Below are 20,835 nucleotides of genomic sequence, written 5' to 3' on the forward strand. Positions count from 1 at the left end.
CAAATTCCCAGAATGCCACAGCACTGCTCTGTGCTTTGTGACCCCCACCCCCAGCTCTGTAACCCTGGTAACGAGGAGGAGGAGTCAGACCAGTATTTCAGGTTTGAGAAGCCCAGTGAGTCACCAGAGTTTCCTTTTCCTCGGGGCAGACACACTGCTCTCTCTTTTTTCTTCTGGTTTCCAGTCATCTTTATTTGCACTCAGGTCACTTCAGCGTTTACTACTTTTTTCCTTCATTAATTCATTAAACATTTGGGCTTTAAAATGTCAGTAAGAAGTGAAAAATGCAAAAAGTGGAAAATGCCACAGGTTCCCAGAGTTCATGGTGACGTCTTCAAATGTTTTAGATTGTTAGTTTACTATCAACCAAAAGAAGGAGCTGGAACCAGGAATTTTCTGCTTTAAATGGTTTGTGAATTATCAAAATTGTTGAAGATTAATTTCCCATCAATTGACTGATTGATTAGATAGTTTAATAGTTGCAGCTCTAGATCCAGGGAGACACACACTAAAGTCTGTTTCTGTAGTCGTCACCCTGGTGATGTGTTGAAACTTGAGCCTCGTTTCCACCAAGCAGTACGGTACAGATCACTTCAATACGCTTCTTTGTGTTTCCACTGTGAAAAGTTGTGTATGGTACCAACAGAACTGTTCCTTAGCGTCCCCATGTTTGGTCCCCCCTCTGTTGGGGTACCTAGCACACAGATCTGGTACTAAAAGGTGTAGCTGTGAACACTGCAGTCTGATTGGTCAGTAGAGGACGGTCACTCTGCTCAGGGCTGTTGTGAGTTGTGTCTGGTTTTGAGGCTCATGTAACCACTGTTCATACTGTGGAGAGTTTTATTAGTAAACTGTAACTATAAAATGAAAAGATGTTTTGCTGCCTCTCACAGCAGCTGGAGTCTGAGAAAAAATAACTTCATTCACTGGGCCGACTGCCGGCAACTTTTAAGGTGGAACGTTAACTTGTAATGTTACTCAATGCATGAGTTGATGACATGAATCCATCAGCACACCTTAAATTTCACTGTGACAACTCTGACCATCACTTTAGTTTTTATTGTCTCTCTTGAATGACATACACTTTAAGTAATGAGTCTTAAAGTGTTTAAAAATATATATTAATTTTGGCCATACTATGTGAAGGTCATATATTCTAATCCTCACTTCCTGTGGGCTACAGCAACACTAGACCCCTGAGCTTGCCTGAGAAGGACTAAATGCACAAAGCTGCTATTTTTAAATATCCCATGGAGAGAGACTCTCACTGCAGCCTGTTCTATTTTGTTGTGAAAATGTGGGCGTGCAGCCTCGTTCTGTGGACGATAAACCAGGTGCAGACTTCCGTCTGTGTTACCGCTGATGAGGAAATACAGCGAGTGCTGGACGGAGCAGTGAGTGACAACAACCCCGCCCACATTTAAGAGGACTGTTTCTGGTGGAAACATTAGGTTGTAGGTACCATGTCTGAAGGGTTATTGCTGGTTCAGAAGGTAATGTACCGAAAGCGTTTGGTGGAAACGGGGCTTTACAGGCACATTATCGTTCCCTCAAGTGAGACTCACCTTTCTCTCCTTAATCCAGACACAAACAGACCCAGAGCCTCTTTCAGTATCACTACCAGGTTGTAAATGTTGCCACTGACTCAGGTAAAATGATAAGCATAGCAGTAATGACATCTGTAGAACACAACCACAATGTGTGACTAACACTGACAAAATAAAGTAAACTCACTCTAAAAGAAGCTTGTTTTTCAATTCTTAAGTTGCAGTTTGTTTGTCAGAGTGTGTAGGTATTGCAGGATTCCTTAGTGTATTATAATGATTAATATACAGCATACTGTATACAACTACTGTATGTTTGTCATGTTGTATTGGGTTTTCTCTGAATCCATATCTACAGCGGTGCCAAAGTCAAACAGCTTATTTCAGCATTTCTAGTCTGATGCTGGAGCTGCAATGTGCTGGAGGCACATTGAAAGATGAGTTAACTTTAACAGTAAAACAAACACAAAACGCAGAGTGTATGTATGTTCACATGCTTCAGAAATCTTCGATGTTTTGGTTGAAACTACAGCTGGAAATTTGATTTTGAAAACCAGAGTGAGTTCACATGAGAGAGAGTAACTGTATCAGCAGAAACTGAAACTCACATTTGAATGAGTGACTGTTTTCGTCTCTGATCTGCTTTTTCCTCTGACTTCGTGAAAACGTGCAGTGACTTCAAACAACCAGCAGCTCAGCTTTAACTTTTTTTGTTTTCACAAGTGCCGTCTTTACTATATATCCTGGTGAAATGTCTGGAAGGTATGAAAAAAAGCTGTACAGTTCAAGCCTACTTGTTAGACACTTCGATGATGTCGCTGACCCATCCTTGTTTTTAAGTCTCTGCACACCCACACAGGCGTTTTCTGTGTCACAACATGATAAAAATGCACCTTTATCACACTTTTCTTTTCCTTTTCAGTCAGTTCCTCAAAGCAGTGCACCAGTGCTGCAGAGGTTGGGCCTTCAGTCCTCTCCTTCCTGTGCATGTACTGTGGGTTATGCCCAAGTTAGCCCAGTTAGGGGTTAAAACCAGACCTGTGTCTGCCTCCACACAGTTTAGGTTTTATGCACCTTATAATCCAAACTGTTTTTGCTGGTTTTGGTGCTACTGGGCAACTAACTGTGTCCAAATGTTTTGATTCTACCATTCTGGCACCAGTCGGGCTAATCAGGAAATTCTCAGCATATTTAGAGGAAGACATCACCTTTGTCCACACTTTGACGCCACTCTGCTCATGAGGCTCAACTTTTTATCTCGTTCCTTGTACTGTAGAGACGATCTGATCAGGTTTTCAGGCTGGATTACAGATCAGTGTTTGTACTTAAATTCATTAGCTGTTTATAATCACGTTGGTTATCTGAGGACACATTTCCTTTTGCAGTAACAGGCTGCTACAGAGGCAGCAGGTTAGCTACTGTTTGATCCCAAGGATATCACTCTGTCATCAGGTCAGCATCGTAATGTGTCCCTACACTTTGGTTATGACTGAATACTTGAAGAAGTAATGACATTCCCGTCAGGCTCAGCTGTACTTTATGTTTACTGCAAATTATCAAACCTTAGCATACAATAAGACAGTAAACATGTTCAACATTATACCTGCTAAACATCAGCATGTTAGTCATTGTCACTGTCAGCTGTAGACTCTGTGTTGTTACATAAAACGTCCACAGATTACACACTTCAAAAGCCACAACTTTGCAACGCTTTATTACATCCAAATATAATTCTCCAAACACCTACTTTCATTTGAAATTACCAGTACCCAATGATCTACAGACACCACCAGCCCAAACATACTATCTGCCAATAGCTGCTGTGTTGTTTACAAGAGAAAGTCACGTAAAACAAAAGGTTTCTATGGTCAGGCATCGGTAGTGTCAAGTTTCATGTTATTGTCAGATGCACAACAGTTACAGAGAAGCAGCCGTCAGCAATTAACATTTTAGATCTGTAGATATGTGTACAAAGAAGAAGTTGTGTATGTGCAGAAGTTGAATTGTAAAAAAATACAATAAGTATTAGTGGTCGACTGTTATTGCAAAGTGAATAAACTGGAGACGGGAATGTATTTCTGCAATGAGAAGTAATAAATAGGCGATATGTACAGAGATGTAAGCAGGTAGTAAAGTGACGATATAAAGGTGTTTTACATGTGTCAGAGCCCAAAGTTAAAACCAGGCTGTTTCCATCAGTCTGTTTCTGTTTGTAAACACCAGACCGAGCTTCACCTGGATTCACCTGTCGAGTCTTTTCTGTGAAGACCGAACAGGTGTTGAGATGCTTTGATAATCGCACAACGAGAGCGTGTGAAGATCAGCTGATGCGGAGGCAGCTCTGAATGTTCCCATCAGATCCGGTGTTGTCCTGCAGAGTGAACAGATCTGATCTGCTGACTGCTCTGAGGAAGCTCTTTGTTATCTGCATTATGTAAGCCTGCCTGCAGCTGATTCTATTATCGGCAGCAGCTCACAAGCTTTTTTCACTCCCGTCGTCTGCTGGCTTCAGCTCTCATAATTCTGTCCATTCAGCTGCAGCGCCCCCTGCAGCTGGAACGCGGCTCCTGCAGGATACTGAAATAGAAATTCTGTCATTATTCAACAGCTGGCTTTGTTACTCAGCACTCCCAAATAACCTCATTTCATGATGCAGATGTCTAAATTAAGACAATTACAGCTGCAATTGTTGCTTAAATAGTTTGGAAATAAAATCATCAGATTAAAATACAACTATTTTCTAATCGATGAATCAGTGGTCGTTTCCTTTAAGCAAACATCCACTAGTTCGAGCCTTGAAGTGAAGGCTGCACCTTGGGCTCTGGAAATTGTTATGGTTGGACTAAATGATTAAAAAATAAGCAGCCAACGAATTAATTATGAATATAATCGGTAGTTGCACCCTGTAAATAGTTTCAGGAATTAGCCAGTGTCAAAAACAACTAGGATAATAGAGATGCATTGAAAGTAATTTATAGTTTTTGCAACTTGAAACTAAATATGTCAAGTAGAAACTATAAGTACAGGGTTCCTACGGTCATGGAAGACCTGGAAATGTCTTGGAATTTCAGTTAAATTTCCCAGGCCTGGAAAAGTCATTGAATTAGTAAAAAAATATTTAAAGTTTTGGAAAAGGCATGGCATTTTGTTATGTTTGATTATATTGTGACAGTAATCTTCCATAGATAACCTTCCATGTAATTTAATATTACCGCAAATTTATTTTCTGAAGCTGTTGACTTAACATAGCTCCAATATGTGTCAATGTGTGACAGCATTTTGTTTACCGTCACATGCGTTTTCATTTCCCCCCACTTTCCGTGTCTTCCTCCATGTATGACAACTAACTGAAATTATGTTAAGTGTTTGAGTATGATATGTGATACGGGCAAGTAGGGCAAGAATTAAATGTTATTACTGGTCCTTGAGAAGTTATGAACAAGTGTTGAAATATTGTCCATGAAAATGTTTTGGAACCCCGTAAATATTTTAACTCTTAATAATTTACAGATTTGTTTCCTAAACATCAGCAAATATCGAAGTCCAGAGCTTCAGTGTATCTCTGCAACAGGTTTAAATCACTTTTTCTTGTTAATAACATGATTTTTTTAAAATATGTTTTTGGACTGTTATTCAGACTTTCTCAGCCCCCCCTCACACTGTGCGTGATTCAGTCTGTTGCTCAAAGACACATTAGCAGGGTTGGGGTTTGAACCCTCGTGTTTGTGGTGATGGCAGAGTGTTACTGCTTTTACTAATTCTCGATCGTTCTGTTTGGTCCTCCAGCTGCAGGAGACAGTGAAGAGGAAGTTGGAGAGTGCCAGTTCTCCGCTGGGCAGAGATCAGGTCAATGGTTTCAGCGACGGCTTCCCTCCCAACAAGAAGGCCTGTCTGGACAACGGCACCACCAACGGCTCCCCACTGGACTCCAAGCTGGGGATCAGCGACGCTCTGAACTCTAACGGGACCCACGCGCAGGCTGGGGAGTCGACGGACGGCGGCAGGGAAGCAGGTTCGGACTTCCAGCGGAAAGAGATGAAGCAGGAGCCCGATGACATCCTGCCCATCATGCCGCCGTCGGGAGGAGGCAACAACAGCCTGTTCCCCGACCTCAACCTGAACGAGCAGGAGTGGACGGAGCTGATGGAGGAGCTGAACTGCTCTGTGGCCTACGAGGACATCCAGGACATTCTCAATGACGGGTTTGAGGACCGTAAAGACCCTCTGGAGCTGGTGCCGACTCCAGGTGGCGCTGGGGCAGGAGCAGGAGGAGCAGCAGGTGGTGGGGGAGGCCAGTCCTCACAGGGTCTGCTTCCTCCAGATCTGGCCAGCGTTAAGACGGAGTTCTCCCCGGCCTCGGTAGCTTTCGAGCAGGACTCTCGCACTGGCTCCCCCCAGGTCAGGTCCACCTCCTCTGGGCCGCCTCCTCACCCAACCAGCTCGCCAGTTGCCTCCTCCTCTGCCTCTTCCCCAGCTCTGCCACCATCCCAGCCAGCTCCTCCACCTAGGCAGCTTCAGCCTCCCCCCAACCACCTTCTCCCTCCAGGACCCCCGGTGCCCAAAGACCTGTCCCCCGCCCAGCAGCTCCAGCAGCTGGCTGCCCAGCAGCAGAGAGCCCAGCACCTCCACGGCCAGATGCAGCACAAACAGCCACAGCCGGGGACCAAGTTCCACAACCAGGGGCCCCATGCCCACCCCCCGCCTTGGCCCCAGATGGCCAACACCTCTCAGAGCCCACTAGGGGGCGCGTTTGGTATGGACAAACCCACGAGCCCCTCCCTGTACCCACAGGACTTCAACCCCAACGCTCAGAAGCAGCTGCTGATGCCCGGTCAGCCCAACAAAAGCTCTCCCAAGGCGGGGGCCGGCAGCTACATGCCGGGGCCCACTGGACACCCCAACATGATGGGTCACCCGACGTCAGGGCCACCCCTCAGCCACCAACCGGCACCAGGGGCTCAGGCCTCAGGCACCATGCCGAACTACAACAACACCAAACCTCTGACGCACTTTGAGGCGCCGCGGCCCCCCAACACCCAGAGCCAGAACAAGGCGGCCCTGCTGACGCTGCTCAGACAGCAGCAGATCAAACAGAAGAACAGCATGAACTTCCGCCAGCACATACCGCACTCACAGGTAAGAACACAACGAACACCATCACTGCATCACATCAACAGCACTTAAACAGCAAGGTAACATCACCAACATTAACAATAGAGTTAACTTTAGTTACTTGAATATCACAGAATGTATAAAAACAAATATGAGGGTCATCAGAGGTCAAAGTGACACTGCATCAGCTTCCTGTTATCATGTGAACAAAACTGCTCCTGCCACAGAAACACATTCGTCCAAAAATATACACGCAGCATGACAATGTTTTGACAGCTAAAATTCTAATTAGAACAAGACTCCATAGAAAATATAGTGAATTTATGTAATTATTTATTATATTTAAGTATTAAGGTTCATTTTAAACCTTACATTGGATAAAATATTTTACAACAAGTGCATCATCTGGTAAAAATGATGAGGACTGCTGAGAAATAAAACCCACATCTGTGGCTGACAGTGTGACCTCAAAGGTTTTTAATGGTTGAGAGTTTTGGAGTTAAACTTCTCAGCAGCAGATGCTAACTGTAGCATGCGTGCTAATATCACAACACTACAACAGTGACTGTGCCGACTGATCAGAGTGTTTCTGCTCTGCTTTCATAACCAGGCCGGCAGCACATTCCTGGACTGAACCACACGCGCACACATACACACACAAAATCCTTCACACTGCAGGTTGTTTCTATAAAGTCTTAAAAACAGTTTTATAGTGAATCCTTACGATACAGAACAGACTCCCTGGCTTTAATATTAAATGTAACACACACTGAAGGTATCTAATAAATAAACCCAGGTCCCCACTCCCACACAGCTGCGCTGGACTGATGTACGACGAGTCTGAACAATGAGGGTCTGTTGCAGCAGCAGAGTCTCCTGCTGTCTGATTCAGTTTGGACACAGTCACTACTTAAAAAACTCAATGTACCTAAAGAAAGAAGAGACATTAGCTTTCCTTAAATTCAGCGTGGGCGTACAAGACACATGGAGGGGGTGGGGCAGCGCTGTAACTCTGTCAGGATTTGAACTGACTCCAGTCTGTTGTCTTTGTTGTCTCTGTCGGCCACAGAGGCTTCCTTCTTCACTGTGTTTAACTTTGACTTCACTGGATCAAGAGAAGTAACTTTTAAGATTAACAGTGTGAAGTCCTGCTAGCGTCCCCTATGGGCCAGACCGGCTCCAGACCAGATGACTGTTGCCCATCTGAAAAAACAACTCAGCCAATCACAGATTAACAAGATAGCGATGTCATCTCCTTGTGCCGCAGCCAGAAAAATATGAAACAGAAATGTGTTACCAAAAGTGAACAATAATTGTGTATGAGATGGATGGAGCTGTACAAGGTGTTCATCCACTAAAAGAAATTAGAAATGGATAAAAAAGTTTAGTTTTGCTTAAAATGTTGTAGTTGCAATATTTTAAATAGTAAACGTAGTGAAAGAAGTTGAAGTGGCTTCAAAACAGTTAATGGAAGAAGTAGTAATTGCAGTTGAAATGAAAGGAGTAGTGAAGCAATATAAACGCAGTTAACAGAAGAAGTTGAAGTGACAGTGAAAACTGTGAATGAAAGAAGTTGAAGTGGCAGTAAAACAATTAACGAAATAAGTTGAGGTGTTAGTCAAAATGCAGATAACGAAAGAAACTGAAGTGACTGTAAAACAATAAATGAAATAAGTTGAGTTAGTCAAGATGCAGTCAACAAAAGAAGTTGAAGTGGCAGTAAAAACGGTGAATGAAAGAAGTTGAAGTGACTGTCAAAATGTAGTAAATGGAATAAGTTGAAGTTGCAGTTATTTAACAAAGAAAGTAATGTGGCAATGAAAACAAAACAATTAACGAAAATAATGGCAATTTAAAAAGTTAACGAAAGAAGTTGAAGTGGCACTAAAAACAATCAACAAAAGAAGTGTAGGTGGCAGTGAAAACGGTTAAAAGACGAAGTGGCTGTCAAAATGCAATTAACGAATTAAGTTGAAGTAGCAGTAAAAACATTTAACAAAGAAAAATTAAATTGGCAATGAAAACAGTCAATGAAAGAAGTTGAAGTGGCAGTCAAAACACAGTTAATGAAAGAGGTTGAACCGGCAGTAAAACATTTACCCAAAGAAGTTAAAGTGGCGGTCAAAACAGTTCATAAATGGAATCAAAGTGGCAGTGAAACAAATCAACCAAAGAAAATAAGGTGGCAGCGAAAACAGTTCACAAAAGAAATTAAAGTGACAGTTTAAAAAAGAGTTACTGAAAGAAGTTGAAGTGGCAGTCAAAATGCAGTTAACGAAAGAAGTTGAAGCTGCAGTAAAACAATCAACAAAAGAAATTAAAGTGACAGTTAAAAAAACAGTTAATGAAAGAAGCTGAAGTGGCATTAAAAAACAGTCAACAAAAGAAGTGTAGGTGGCAGTGAAAACGGTCAAAAGATGAAGTGGCTGTCAAAATGCAATTAACGAATTAAGTTGAAGTAGCAGTAAAAACATTTAACAAAGAAAAATTAAAATGGCAATGAAAAAACAGTCAATGGAAGAAGTTGAAGTGGCAGTCAAAATGCAGTTAACGAAAAAAGTTGAGGTGGCAGTAAAAACATTTAACAAAAGAAATTATAAAGGAAGTGAAAACAGTCAATGAAAGAAAGTGGCAGTTGAAAAAGAGGTAACAAAAGAAGTTGAAGTGACACTCACAATGCAGTTAATGAAAGAAGTTGAAGTGGCAGTGAAAACAGTCAAAGAAATAAATTAACAGAACATGAAATGTAATTTAGTATAATATATATGATGATATTTATTTATAATGTATAACTAAATATAAGTCAGTCCAGCACTCAGACTCTGTCACACTGGTATCCACAGTGAGTCACACTGGCCTGTGGTTGTACTGGTTTCAGTCCAACAGGTGCAGATGAAGACCAGTACAGAGCAGTTTGTTGAGTGGAGGTGAAGTCGGTCTGCAGCAGGGAGGCCTTTTGTTCAGCTGCTTCAGACCGGCCTGGGCCCCACGCTTTAACGTGCACTGACTCTGTGTGTGTGTGTGTGTGTGTGTGTGTGTGTGTGTGTGTTGGTGAAGCAGCTGGTTGCTAAGGCTCACACGGGGGGTGAAGGGAGGCAGTGACAAAGCAGCCTTTCATATTCTCTCTGTATTTAAATATAGCTGCTGCTGCTGCTTGTATTTTTCCTCTCTGCAGTCGGGACGCTCTGTTCCTGCTCAACTTCACTTAAAACTTATACTTACCTATATTTGTACAAACTTAAGTATTTCTCCTCCTCCTCAGGCCTCCACACAGTTCTGTCAGCAGTGATGAAACACACACACAGTACACTACAGTACTGTACAAGTACTTCAAAACTGTCCTGTCTCTGCTTCTTTACACTTCTACTACACAGACGGAAATATTGTACTTTTGACTGCATCACATTTATATGATACATGTAGTACTTAGCAGATTCAGATTTATGACACAAAATGAAATCAACAAATAAATTATGATATGTTAATATGCAAAGAGATAACTAAATAAAAGCTATCAGTCAGGGTATAAAGTAAAAAATGCATTTTACACACAATTAAAAACATTTTAACATGTTCAAAAGTAGCAAGCAAACACTTTAAAATGATAAAATATAATAAATGAAATAGAAATTTAAAGAATTTGAGTAGGATTCAATAAAATAGATGTACTGTGTTTGGGGTTGTAGTCCTGGAATATCCTGGAATTTGACAGGATGCTGTTCTTTGGAGGAGGTTTGGGAGAACTGTTGAATCATTTTAGAAATATGGAGAATATTTCTGCTTATTATTGTTCATTTGTTGCAAAGAGTAGGCCAATATGTTTGTTGAAGAAGAAGAAGAAGCAGAAGAAGAGTAAGAATTTCTTGATTAAGTCTGACTCTAAATGAATGAATGAACTGAATTTTTGTTTGGGTCAATACACTCCGGTCTGTAATCACAAACCTCCAAACACTGATAACTACATCATATTGATTTATGTTTCTGTCAGGACCAGAACTCCTACCCTGCCCCTCCACACGGCCCGGGCCCCGCCAACACCATGGCGTCTGCGCCCGGAAACAACGCCATGGCAGCCCAGCCGGGGGCGAACGCCATGGCGGGTAACCACAGTAACGCAGCGTACCTGAGCAACCAGGCGGCGGTGGCGGCGGCACTGAAGCAGCAGCAGCAACAGCAGCAGCATCAGCAGCAGATCCTGGAGCAGCAGAAGCAGCAGTACATGCAGAGACAGCAGCTCATGGCCGAACAGGTAAACATAGAGAACAGATATGTCTGATTGTGTGAGCACGTTTTTATTCACTGTGGGATGTCGTGCTTTATGTTTAAACCTGCTGTAGAAGAAAAAGTGCCAGCCTGTGAACATATTTTGACACTAGAGGGAGCTGATTGTTTATAAAATTATGTCACAGCTTTGAGCCTCCTGATGCAGCTGTGAACAGAGTCAGGACTGCTCTGGGTTTATGTTGTGATCCTTTAAAGTATGACATGTTTTTCCACGTGTTCATATTGTGCCTGAGTATAACAGGACTACAATAATGCAAACCCCAGGAAGCTTTTGGGGAGGCTGTAAATATCAAATATCAAGCTGATAAACATCTTAGCTTAAACTAACTCTGATTAGAAGCTCATTATTCTAGGTCAGCGTCTGGACAGTGGGTCCGTTTGGGGTCCTCTAGTTACTGACCCATATGCCTCACTCATTAAAATGTACTTTTTGTTTTTGCACCTCTGCTCATTTGCCAGGAACGCTGCTTTTGTTTCATTAAACTAGTCGTTACTGTCCTGTTGTTTCTAAATAGTCTGTCTGTGTGTCTGTTCTGTGTGTGTGCAGGAGAAGCAGCGGCAGCAGGACCAGCAGCTGCAGAGACACCTGACCCGACCTCCCCCACAGTACCAGGACCAGCCGGGACAACCGGCCAATCATAACCCTTTCCCACAGCAGCCAGTCAACCAGTTTACAGGTAGGAACACGATCAGCGTCAGCCAATTGGAAGGACATCAGGGGATTAAAATAGTGATCAGTGTATACTGTAGAGTTTGATTTTATAGAGCATTGATGAAGCAAATTTTATAGAAATAAATTTGGGAGAAATCTTACAAATCATGAAATGAGTTTGATTAGCTGCATTGTTTTAACACATCCAGAGGTATTTATGGGATAGAAACCTCAGTATAAACAGTATCAGGGCTGCACCAGACTCAGAGTTACGCCAGTCCAATCCAATTTGGCCGTTTAATACAAATATTATTATTAATAATAACATTTCTTTTTCTTCCATATAAAGTTTTAAAGTTTGAAGCAGACGTTCAGTGTGACAGCTGCATTCATGTAATATAGTAAACAAGCTAATGGCGCTAACAATGGATCAGAAATGTGCAACAACATTTTATGGTAACACTAGATGTCAAACAAAAGTCAGAGAGTGTGTCATATGAAGTACCTGTGAAGTGTAAATTCACCACTTCAAAGCAGAAGAGAGAAGACGATGTTATCTTAGAGCCGCATCACGTCCACAGCTGTCTGCACCAAAGAGAACTGTGAGGGTCAAGAGCGGCAGATCTAAACAGCACAGACACATTTGATGCTAAACATGAAACACACATCTCTCACTCCAGACAGATTCTACCATTTAAATTAGGGCTGCGAAGGTACTTGTGTAACACGCAGACCACATGGTATGTAGACGGATGCATGTTATGCGGAGTTAATGCGAAAGCTCTGCCCATAAACCTTTAGCAGCATGTGCTTAGGTTAGCACAAGGGGATTGGCGTGCCAGTCAGTCACAATATGGTGAGCTCAAATGAACCACTGGAGCTGGAAGATCTCAGTGTGGCTCCACCGTTGAAGGGATGTGATAGAAGCACATTCAGCATGCTAATGCATATTCACTGGCATCAATGAATGAGTGTTTGGATGCTTTGAATGTTTAAATATTGACTGTAAAGCTTCTGTTCTCATTTTGTTTGAGGCTTGTTGTGGAAACTACCACTGGACTTTCTCCATTTATATCTGCCATTTGTTTCAAGGCTCATTAAGCATTTAACCAGCACATTTTCAGTGTCTCTCTGAGAACTTAAAGCTCCACAATCAAACCTGTGCAGCAGGTGTTTTTAGTAACACAGTCAGGATGATCGTGTCTGACGCCATTAGGTTACAGGAGTCACTAGTATGGTTCTACTTTAGATAGGACTTAGAGACTTCATAGTGACAGCAGAGATCAGCTGGAAGCTTCAGAGAAACACCTGAATCATCCAGTATGTGCGTGAAAGCTGTGAAATAACAAGAACCTCACACTGTCAAGTTTACGTTACAATATTACATTCATACGGTCCTATATATTGCGTTATCAACACAGAGAAAACCCACGAACTCTGTGCGTGATTCATCATAATTCACCCGAGAGAAATATTTGATCCATATTTTCTGATTGTTTTAAATTTGAGGTTTTAAAGATTTTGGAGTTTATTTCTATGTATTTAACTTAATAAAACAATTTACTTTGCTTTAGAACAAAAGGAAACATGATATAAATCCAGGAATAAACATTAAACATTTACTGTAAAATCATTTGTAGCACAAAAATATGTTGGTTTTCAGGTCTCACTGAACCTGAGCACAGTTATATGGAAGAAATGATAAACACCAGAGCTGCTGTTTGGTAAAATGAAATTATATTTTGATCTGTGCTGTTTGTGCAGACTCAGTTTTATCAGATCTGTTTGGAGCAGGCGGTCGTTGTTGTTGTGACGTTCAGGACAAACATTTCTGTGTGTGTGTGTGTAAATGATGCTCACCGCTGATTTGAATAGAAAATAACAGCAGCCGTAGCGTTCTGATGATCTGTTGAGTCTGTTTGTTCTCAACTGTCCTGATGCTGCCACATTAAACATGAAACTACCGTCTGTGTTTAATGGTGATAGAGAAATAAAATCATCATTTACAGCTTCACCTGCTGCTGGGTAATTAATAATGTTTTATGGCACTTGGTTGAAAGCTGCGTTTACCCAACACCTAACAGCAAGTGTCAACGTTTCATTAAGAATTATTCTGTGTGTTATGTTTCTCATCAGAGCTAAACGATTGATTGATTTGCTGATCGACAGAAAATTACGCTGTTTTGATAATTCATTTAAGACATTTATTATTTGGCTAAAATTCCCAACCAGTTTCCCGTTAGCGTGTCTGTAACATGATGATTTCTGGATTAAACTGAAAATCTTTGAATCTGTTGCTCTAAAGAAACCAAAATTTTAAAAACTTGTGATCCGAGGAAACTATGATCAAATTATTTTCTGATATTTATAGACAAAACAACTAAGTGAGAAAATAATTGGCAAATTCACCACTAATGAAAATAATAAAGTTGCTCTTGTTTACACAGATAAATGATGTCATATTTAGTGATGCTGTTTACAAACACTTGTCTCTTTTCTTCACAGCTTCCTCTCAGCCAATGGGCAGTGTTGGCTCCATGGGAGGCCCCTCCCCCAGCTCCCAGCGCATGTTCTCTCAGAACCAAGGCATGATGGGTATGAGCATGGGGCCTGGTGGCGGGCCTACAGGTGGTGTAGCTCCGCCCTCAGCGGGGAATCAAAGTGACATCAACCTGTCGGCCTGCGGGGGCGGAGGAGGCGGGGCCGGTGTGGACGTACAGCAGGTGCTCTACAACAACATGAACCTTCACACTAATCACCCGGCCCACCCGTCTCACCCTCAGCAGCAGCCTGGCCTGCAGCGCCAGCCTCTGGGCCCCATGAGCGCCTCCTACCGGCAGAGCCTTCTGGCTCAGCAGCAGCAGCATCTGAAGGCGCAGCCCAATGCCGCCATGTTGAAGCAGCAGCAGCTGGCTGCTGCCGCCGCCCGCATGCCGGGCTCCATGCAGAACAGTATGGGAGCAAGCCTGCCTGGCTCCATGCCCGGCAGCATGCAGGGCACCCAGAGTGCCGCCTGGCAGCAGCAGCTGGCCAACCAGCCGCCCTCCAGTAACGCCGGCCTGCCCCCCAACGCCTTCAACAACCCCCCTAACGCCTTCCACATGCAGCAGCAGTCTCGCATTCCCAAGATGCCGCCTGGCGCTGCACCCTTTGGTGCAAACCCCGGCGGACGTCCTATGGGAGGTCTGAACCCCGGCCAGCAGATGATGCAAACAAACATGGCAGCTGCCCAACAGAGGGCGCCGCCCAACCCTCAAAGCCTCGGCCAGCCGATGGCCAATCAGCAGCAGACTCAACAGCAACAGGCCAATCAGAACCAGGCTGTCCTCCCTGACCTGGCGGCATTCGGACAGCCGCAGGGCAACAGCCGCCAGGGACTGCAGTGTAACCAAGGTTACCAGGTGAGCAGGACTGCCAGTCAGCAGCAGCAGCAGGTGTCGTTCGGATACAACGTGGCGTCGGGGAGCTTTGCCGGGGAGAGTGAGCTGGTGGACTCCCTGCTGAAGGGTCAGAGCACCCAGGAGTGGATGGCCGACCTGGACGAACTTCTTGCCAGCCACCATTAGTTGAATACACCTGTCTGCACCTGGAGCACCTGAACCCTGCTGAGCTGAGCGGCTGCACTGCTGTACCTGGAAGACGAGCGGCTGACGACTTTCTGCAGCAGTCATGTTGAAAACGAGTTCTTGTTTCTGACCAGCACTGTTGTAACGTGTTGACAGAGATGCAGTCAGGGGGCCGGTGTGTTAGCATTAGCCACTCTGCTAACGTTGAGACCAGCCAGCTGATGGTGAATGTCAGTCCCTCTGTGTTTGAGCTGTAACATCTGGCTGACTGGTAAAGTTATGAAGGTCGTTGGTAAACATTTCTTCAGATGCTGATCTGTGGACAAGCTGTTCGCTGTCCTGATAACGATGAGACTGTGTCACATTTTATCAGGGTAGAATAAATCACTGAGATATGAGCCAGCTGCCAAATCCATTGCAATGCAATGAAGAAACATGAGGATGTTTGGTGTTCCTGCTGGTTAGAGTTCAGTTCCCACAGCAGTCAGAGTGTAGAGTCCTGGTAGTGAATCTTGATCAAAGACCTTTTGGTTCAGCAGACAGTCAGCTGAGCGCCGGAGGTTTGAAATCCAACAGCTGGTAGCAGATAAAACCAGCTCAGTCACAGCTGGAGTCCTGATGTGTGTCATCCTCTTGACTGAGAGGAATGACACCAGGCTTCATTCAAAAATCTGGCAATTTAACGATGAGTTGCTGTTTGCAGAGTTACACACCTGGTAGAACAGTAACTTAAAAGCCTTCTCTGATTCACCAGAGTCTGCTGGTAAATTCGGGATACAGGAGATCCACTGAACACTGTTCATCTATACAAAACAGTTTTCAAAAGTGTGTTTGCTGCCATCCATCAAAGTGTAAAAGAAAACAGGCAAAACAGTTACGTGTTGAGCTGCAAGCAGTTCAGTTTAGCTCCTTTTTATGCTCTTTAACTTCACTATGTTCTATACTCAATTAATCAGTCATTGAGTTTTGATTACGATATCCATAAAGATAGTCACCCTGGTGTAAACGGTTTAATAACATCTATGTCAGTGGACCAGTATCTGTTGATTCATGGTCTAAATTGTTGTATCATCCAACGTCAGTCGAATTGCAGTTTCAGAGTGCAGTTACCAGCAACAAAAAAGCATTTCCAAGGTTTTATTATTTTATTTTCTATATTAACAGAGTAACTTTTATTTTATGGGCTGATATCAACCAGTTCTGTTTCTACCTCGTGTGTAAATCTGTAAACGAGCCGCAGACTGATGTCCAGTCTGCAGATAAGGAGTGTGTGTAAATATAATCCTGTTGCACACCGCAGTGTTTATTGATGACTGGAGACTGAACGGAGGAGGAGTCGTATTAAGACTACTGAAGCTATGGCTCAGTGCTAAACCACTGTACCTGCCCCACAGCGCCACCTACAGACCAGCAGCATCATTCGGTCGCAGTTTCAAAAACCTTGACGACGGGTTGACTCTCTTACAGTTTTCTTCGCTCAGCGGAGATGAAGTTAAATCACTCTTAAAGTGGAAATGGACAAGTTTTTTGCTTTAACTCATGATGAAGTAAGTGCTGATGGCAAAATTAATAACGACACCGTCTGCGTTTAGAGCGGTTCACTTTAAGCCTCAATTCACTATGCAATTCTGTCTGTACTTGGATACAAACTGCGGGAAAATGAAGGCTCAATTTACGACACAAAGGAAGTGCGTCAGCTTTGTTTTCCCTGAAGCTAACGGTAGCTACCCCCAGTTACCAAAGAGTGTCAGTGTGAGATCTCTGCAGTCACTGTCCCCAGTAGAGGAAGTGGATGTAGAAACACAGTGGAAAACAAAACGCAGCGTGTCCTCTGCTGTTGGTAGTTTCTGGGCTCTGAGGTGATCCGGTTGTCTTTGTAAAAGTGGCGCCAACAATAATACCACTTGGAAACGTCAGGGGGTGAAAGTTTAAAAGTTGTCTGTTTCCACTTTAAAAAAAAAAAACGCAGCTGATTGTTTCACAGAAATTAACACGTAAGCATTATGTGAATAAGTCATTATAAAGGGCCATACCGCTGTTTTTGCATGTTTGACACCAGTTTGCTGCCGATCACAAATACTTCTTATTACTGTGACCGTTTACCAAAACATCCTGTCGTGTTTTTAAAGAGATATTTTCCAGCCTCGACCCTGTTTTCTATAACTTTGTATCAAAGCAACTAATGGGAAAAACAGTTTTTAAATTGGTCCAATACTGAGAGAGAGCGCTGCAGCTTGAAGCCACAAAACAGGATGTAGTGTACCCACTCGGAGAGAAAACGCACTGTTAGTGTCAAGTGCTCGTTTGTCCTTCGACAGGCTCAGTGTCTGACAATGAAAACATTTTCTTAACCTTATGTTGTTTTGAAGTCTCAGACTTTTTCACATTTCCGAAATCCGCTAAATAAGCAGCCACGACATCGAAATTGTTTAGATAACTCTCACTGGGAATCCCACTGGAAGTGAGACGTGAGTGGTGCATAAAAGTCCTGTCATCCAATCCACTCTTGACGGCGTCTTTGTAAACGTCTCAGCTGTCTGTCAGCAGCAGCTCCTTGAAAGCTGAGTGGAAATATAACTTGCCTTCACCAGGCTGACAGACAGCAGGAATTTACTGAACCAAAATGGTTCTCATGTCAGCTTCACGGAAAGAAATCAAGTTTGCATGTGCCCACCGTAGCCGGTGAGGGGAAATCACAGCTCACAGACAGATCGGGAGCTGATAAATCAATGTAGATTTGGTTTGTAAGCAGGGTTGGAAATTAACTTTTTGTTCACCTGCCACTGTGACTGGTGCACCGCTCTCCGTCTACCTGTAACACATCATGTCTCGCTGGATTTCAGAATGAGACTTCTCCTTGAGCAAGACTTTATAGGTCACAAGAACAAACGGACCGGATTAAGATGAAGATAAACATTTGATTTCTCTGTCGGGATTCTGTCTGTAATGTTGTCAACAAAAATCAGCACTATTATTAGACGTAAATCGACGGTGTGAACGTGCGTCTGGTGCTCACACTGCAGCCTGTTTCATAGCTGCCGATTGAGCTGCTCTCTCATTACTGGACCAATTTAAAATAAATAATCATCTCCATAAGTCACTTAGACACAACAATATCAGAAAGGTTGAAAAACAATCTGTCTATTTCTATTTCACTTCAGTATAAAAATTCATCCATCACATCATGTCTGCCCTTTAGTTCTATATTACTGTGGTATCATTTTACCACAACGTGTTACTGTGATGAATTAAAAGCAGGCGTGATGGCTGAGCCAAAATTCAAGCAAGTTAATTTTCATACCGTAGGGAAATATCTGGAAACACACACCGCTATTTAAATACCAACAACACAGCGTGTATTGTTTGATCTGCTGTCGTGTAAAGGGACATTTGTTTTAAAGTATTCATACTGACTGACTGACTGTCAGACTGACTGACTGACTGAGTGGAACGACTGAATGTCTTTTAGTCAAGTGTTTTTTGTTTGCACCAAAATATCTGCAGTGTGTCATTCATGCTTACATTTGCAGAAAATCTTTTTAAAAAACTCCAAGAAGATTCCAGTTTATCTAGATTCACCAGACTGACGTTCCTCCAGTTTTCTGATCATTTTAAGACGACAGATCAATTAACCAGAGGACGTCTGTGACTCAGCTGATCCTCAGTGAACGTAGCTCCAGTAAAACATGCAAAAGCAGCTGTATGTTCCTTTTTATAATCTGAGCTTTTAGAGTTCGTGTGAAGAAAAGAATCGTGACATGAAACGTGCACACCGACCAGCAGAGACACAAAAGGCACTGTAGATCCCACTCCGATGTTTTCTGTTTGTTTAAGATGTAAACGTCGTCAGCATTAAACCGAATCAGAGCTCCACTTCCTCCCGCTGCACTGAGTCCACCTGTGTGTCCAGGTGTCCATGCTCAGACTCTGAGTCTGCGGGACGACTCCAGTTAAACCACATTTCAAATCAGTTCATCAAACACACGTTGAAGTTTAGTTGTGTGAAACTTTCTGGCTTTAAACTTCAGTTTTCTGACCTGTAAACTTAAACTGAGCTGATTGGGAAAAGTGAGGTTTTCCACCTCACACAAAGACTGACTTTACTTTATGTTTGTTAATCTGAAGATTATTTTCTTGATTAATCGTTTGGTCTATAACACATGAGAAAACAGAGAGAAAATCCTGTCACAGTCTCCTGGAGCCCAAAGAGACTTCATCAAACGTCTTGTTTTCTCCAAACAACATCTCCAAATCTAAAAATATTCACGTTATTAAAATGTGAGATCGAGGAAAGCAGTGAATCGTCACATTTTAGAACCTAGAAATGTCACATTTTTGCTTTAAAAAAACTGAAACAATTCGTCATCAAAATAGTCGCAGATTAATTCTCACTCGATTTAACTGGCTAATGGTCGCAGCTCCAGTCGGCACAGAAACATGAAGCATTAACCTCGTCTGGTCACGTTTGAAGTTCGCAGTCATTTGCTCAATATTTCAGTGTTTTGGTAAAACTTTTTAGGACTCAATTTCCTGTAGATTTCATGTAAATGCAGGAAGACACTGTTCAGTCTGTGCTACAGTACTGTAATACATCTGTTAGAGCTGCGTTTCAAGTCGAATTGGAAAATGAAATAAACACCTGGTTACTCAGAAATTACTTATAACAGGGTTCCCATCGTCATGAAAATCCCAAAACATGTTTCGTGTCACCAGCAATGACGTCCTAATAAGACTTCGCTATGCTGCGTGATCGTTGAAATGTCACTATTATCATGTGATACTCATGAACCAGACTGACATTATCGCTTAGGCCACACCCCATTTTGGGCCACTGATCCACTCGGCAAGGGAGATTGACCTTAAATTATTAAGTTGTTGTTGTGAATGCTCAGGGTCAGACAAGGTCACAAAACAATTATTAGGCATATCAACAAAACAAAGAAATTAAGAAACTATGATCCAAACAAGTCAAATTGCATTGAAATCTACAGGAAGTTAGATTTTCTGGCCTCTCCAAAGGGGTGTGGCCTCGATGATGTGTGACGTAAGTGCATGTGCCGGTCTGGTCTTTTGGTGTACGCAGGTATTTGGCAGTGGTAGTAAAGTTAGCAAGCGCTAGCAGTTTTCTAATCCACAAATGCCTGGGAAATACATATATGACTGTATCACTATACAGGTCCATCTTTAACTACCTAAATACAAAAATGGAAATGGGGTAAAATATTTGGGCATTATTATTATTATTATTATTATTATTATTAGGAAAATTTATGGCAAAAAATCTGCAGGAACCCTGTTGTGAGTGGGGACTATTTTGCCCTGAACGTAGCCTCCCAGGCTGTGCACCTCCTCTCATCTAATGCTGCATTCTTAGATGGTTAAATTCAACTTTATTTAGCACCTTTCTTACAAACATGCAGCCCAAAGTGCTTCATACAGCAAAACTGAAATAACATGCAAAAAATAAAAATAAAGATAAATAATTTTTAAAAATTACAAGACTAAAAAAGTACAACAATAAAATGTTAAAAATCAATAAATAAAAGTCAGTAAAATAAAATAAACACTAGGGATAAAAATCGGGTGAAAAACAATGATTAAGGCTTTAACATGACTCCAGTTAAAAGCAGATTAAAAAAAATAGATTTGGGGGTTTGAGCAGGTGGAGAAGGTAAAG

General features: G+C 42.5%; 1 protein-coding gene across 3 annotated transcripts in view; it reads left to right on the forward strand.

The window, feature by feature from the left end:
- Window positions 1-20,632, forward strand: part of maml1 (mastermind-like transcriptional coactivator 1) — a 32,455-nt gene extending 11,823 nt beyond the window's left edge. For all 3 annotated transcript variants that reach the window (XM_033633074.2, XM_033633075.2, XM_033633076.2), the window contains 4 exons: window positions 5,331-6,680; window positions 10,645-10,905; window positions 11,488-11,617; window positions 14,098-20,632. In XM_033633074.2, coding sequence (XP_033488965.2) covers window positions 5,331-6,680; window positions 10,645-10,905; window positions 11,488-11,617; window positions 14,098-15,158 — 2,802 coding nt within the window. In that variant the 3' untranslated portion in view covers window positions 15,159-20,632. The remainder of the gene's footprint in view (window positions 1-5,330; window positions 6,681-10,644; window positions 10,906-11,487; window positions 11,618-14,097) is intronic.
- The last annotated feature ends 203 nt before the right edge of the window (window positions 20,633-20,835 follow it).

This window comes from Epinephelus lanceolatus, chromosome 7, assembly GCF_041903045.1.
Source record: "Epinephelus lanceolatus isolate andai-2023 chromosome 7, ASM4190304v1, whole genome shotgun sequence".
Lineage (NCBI taxonomy): Eukaryota > Metazoa > Chordata > Actinopteri > Perciformes > Serranidae > Epinephelus > Epinephelus lanceolatus.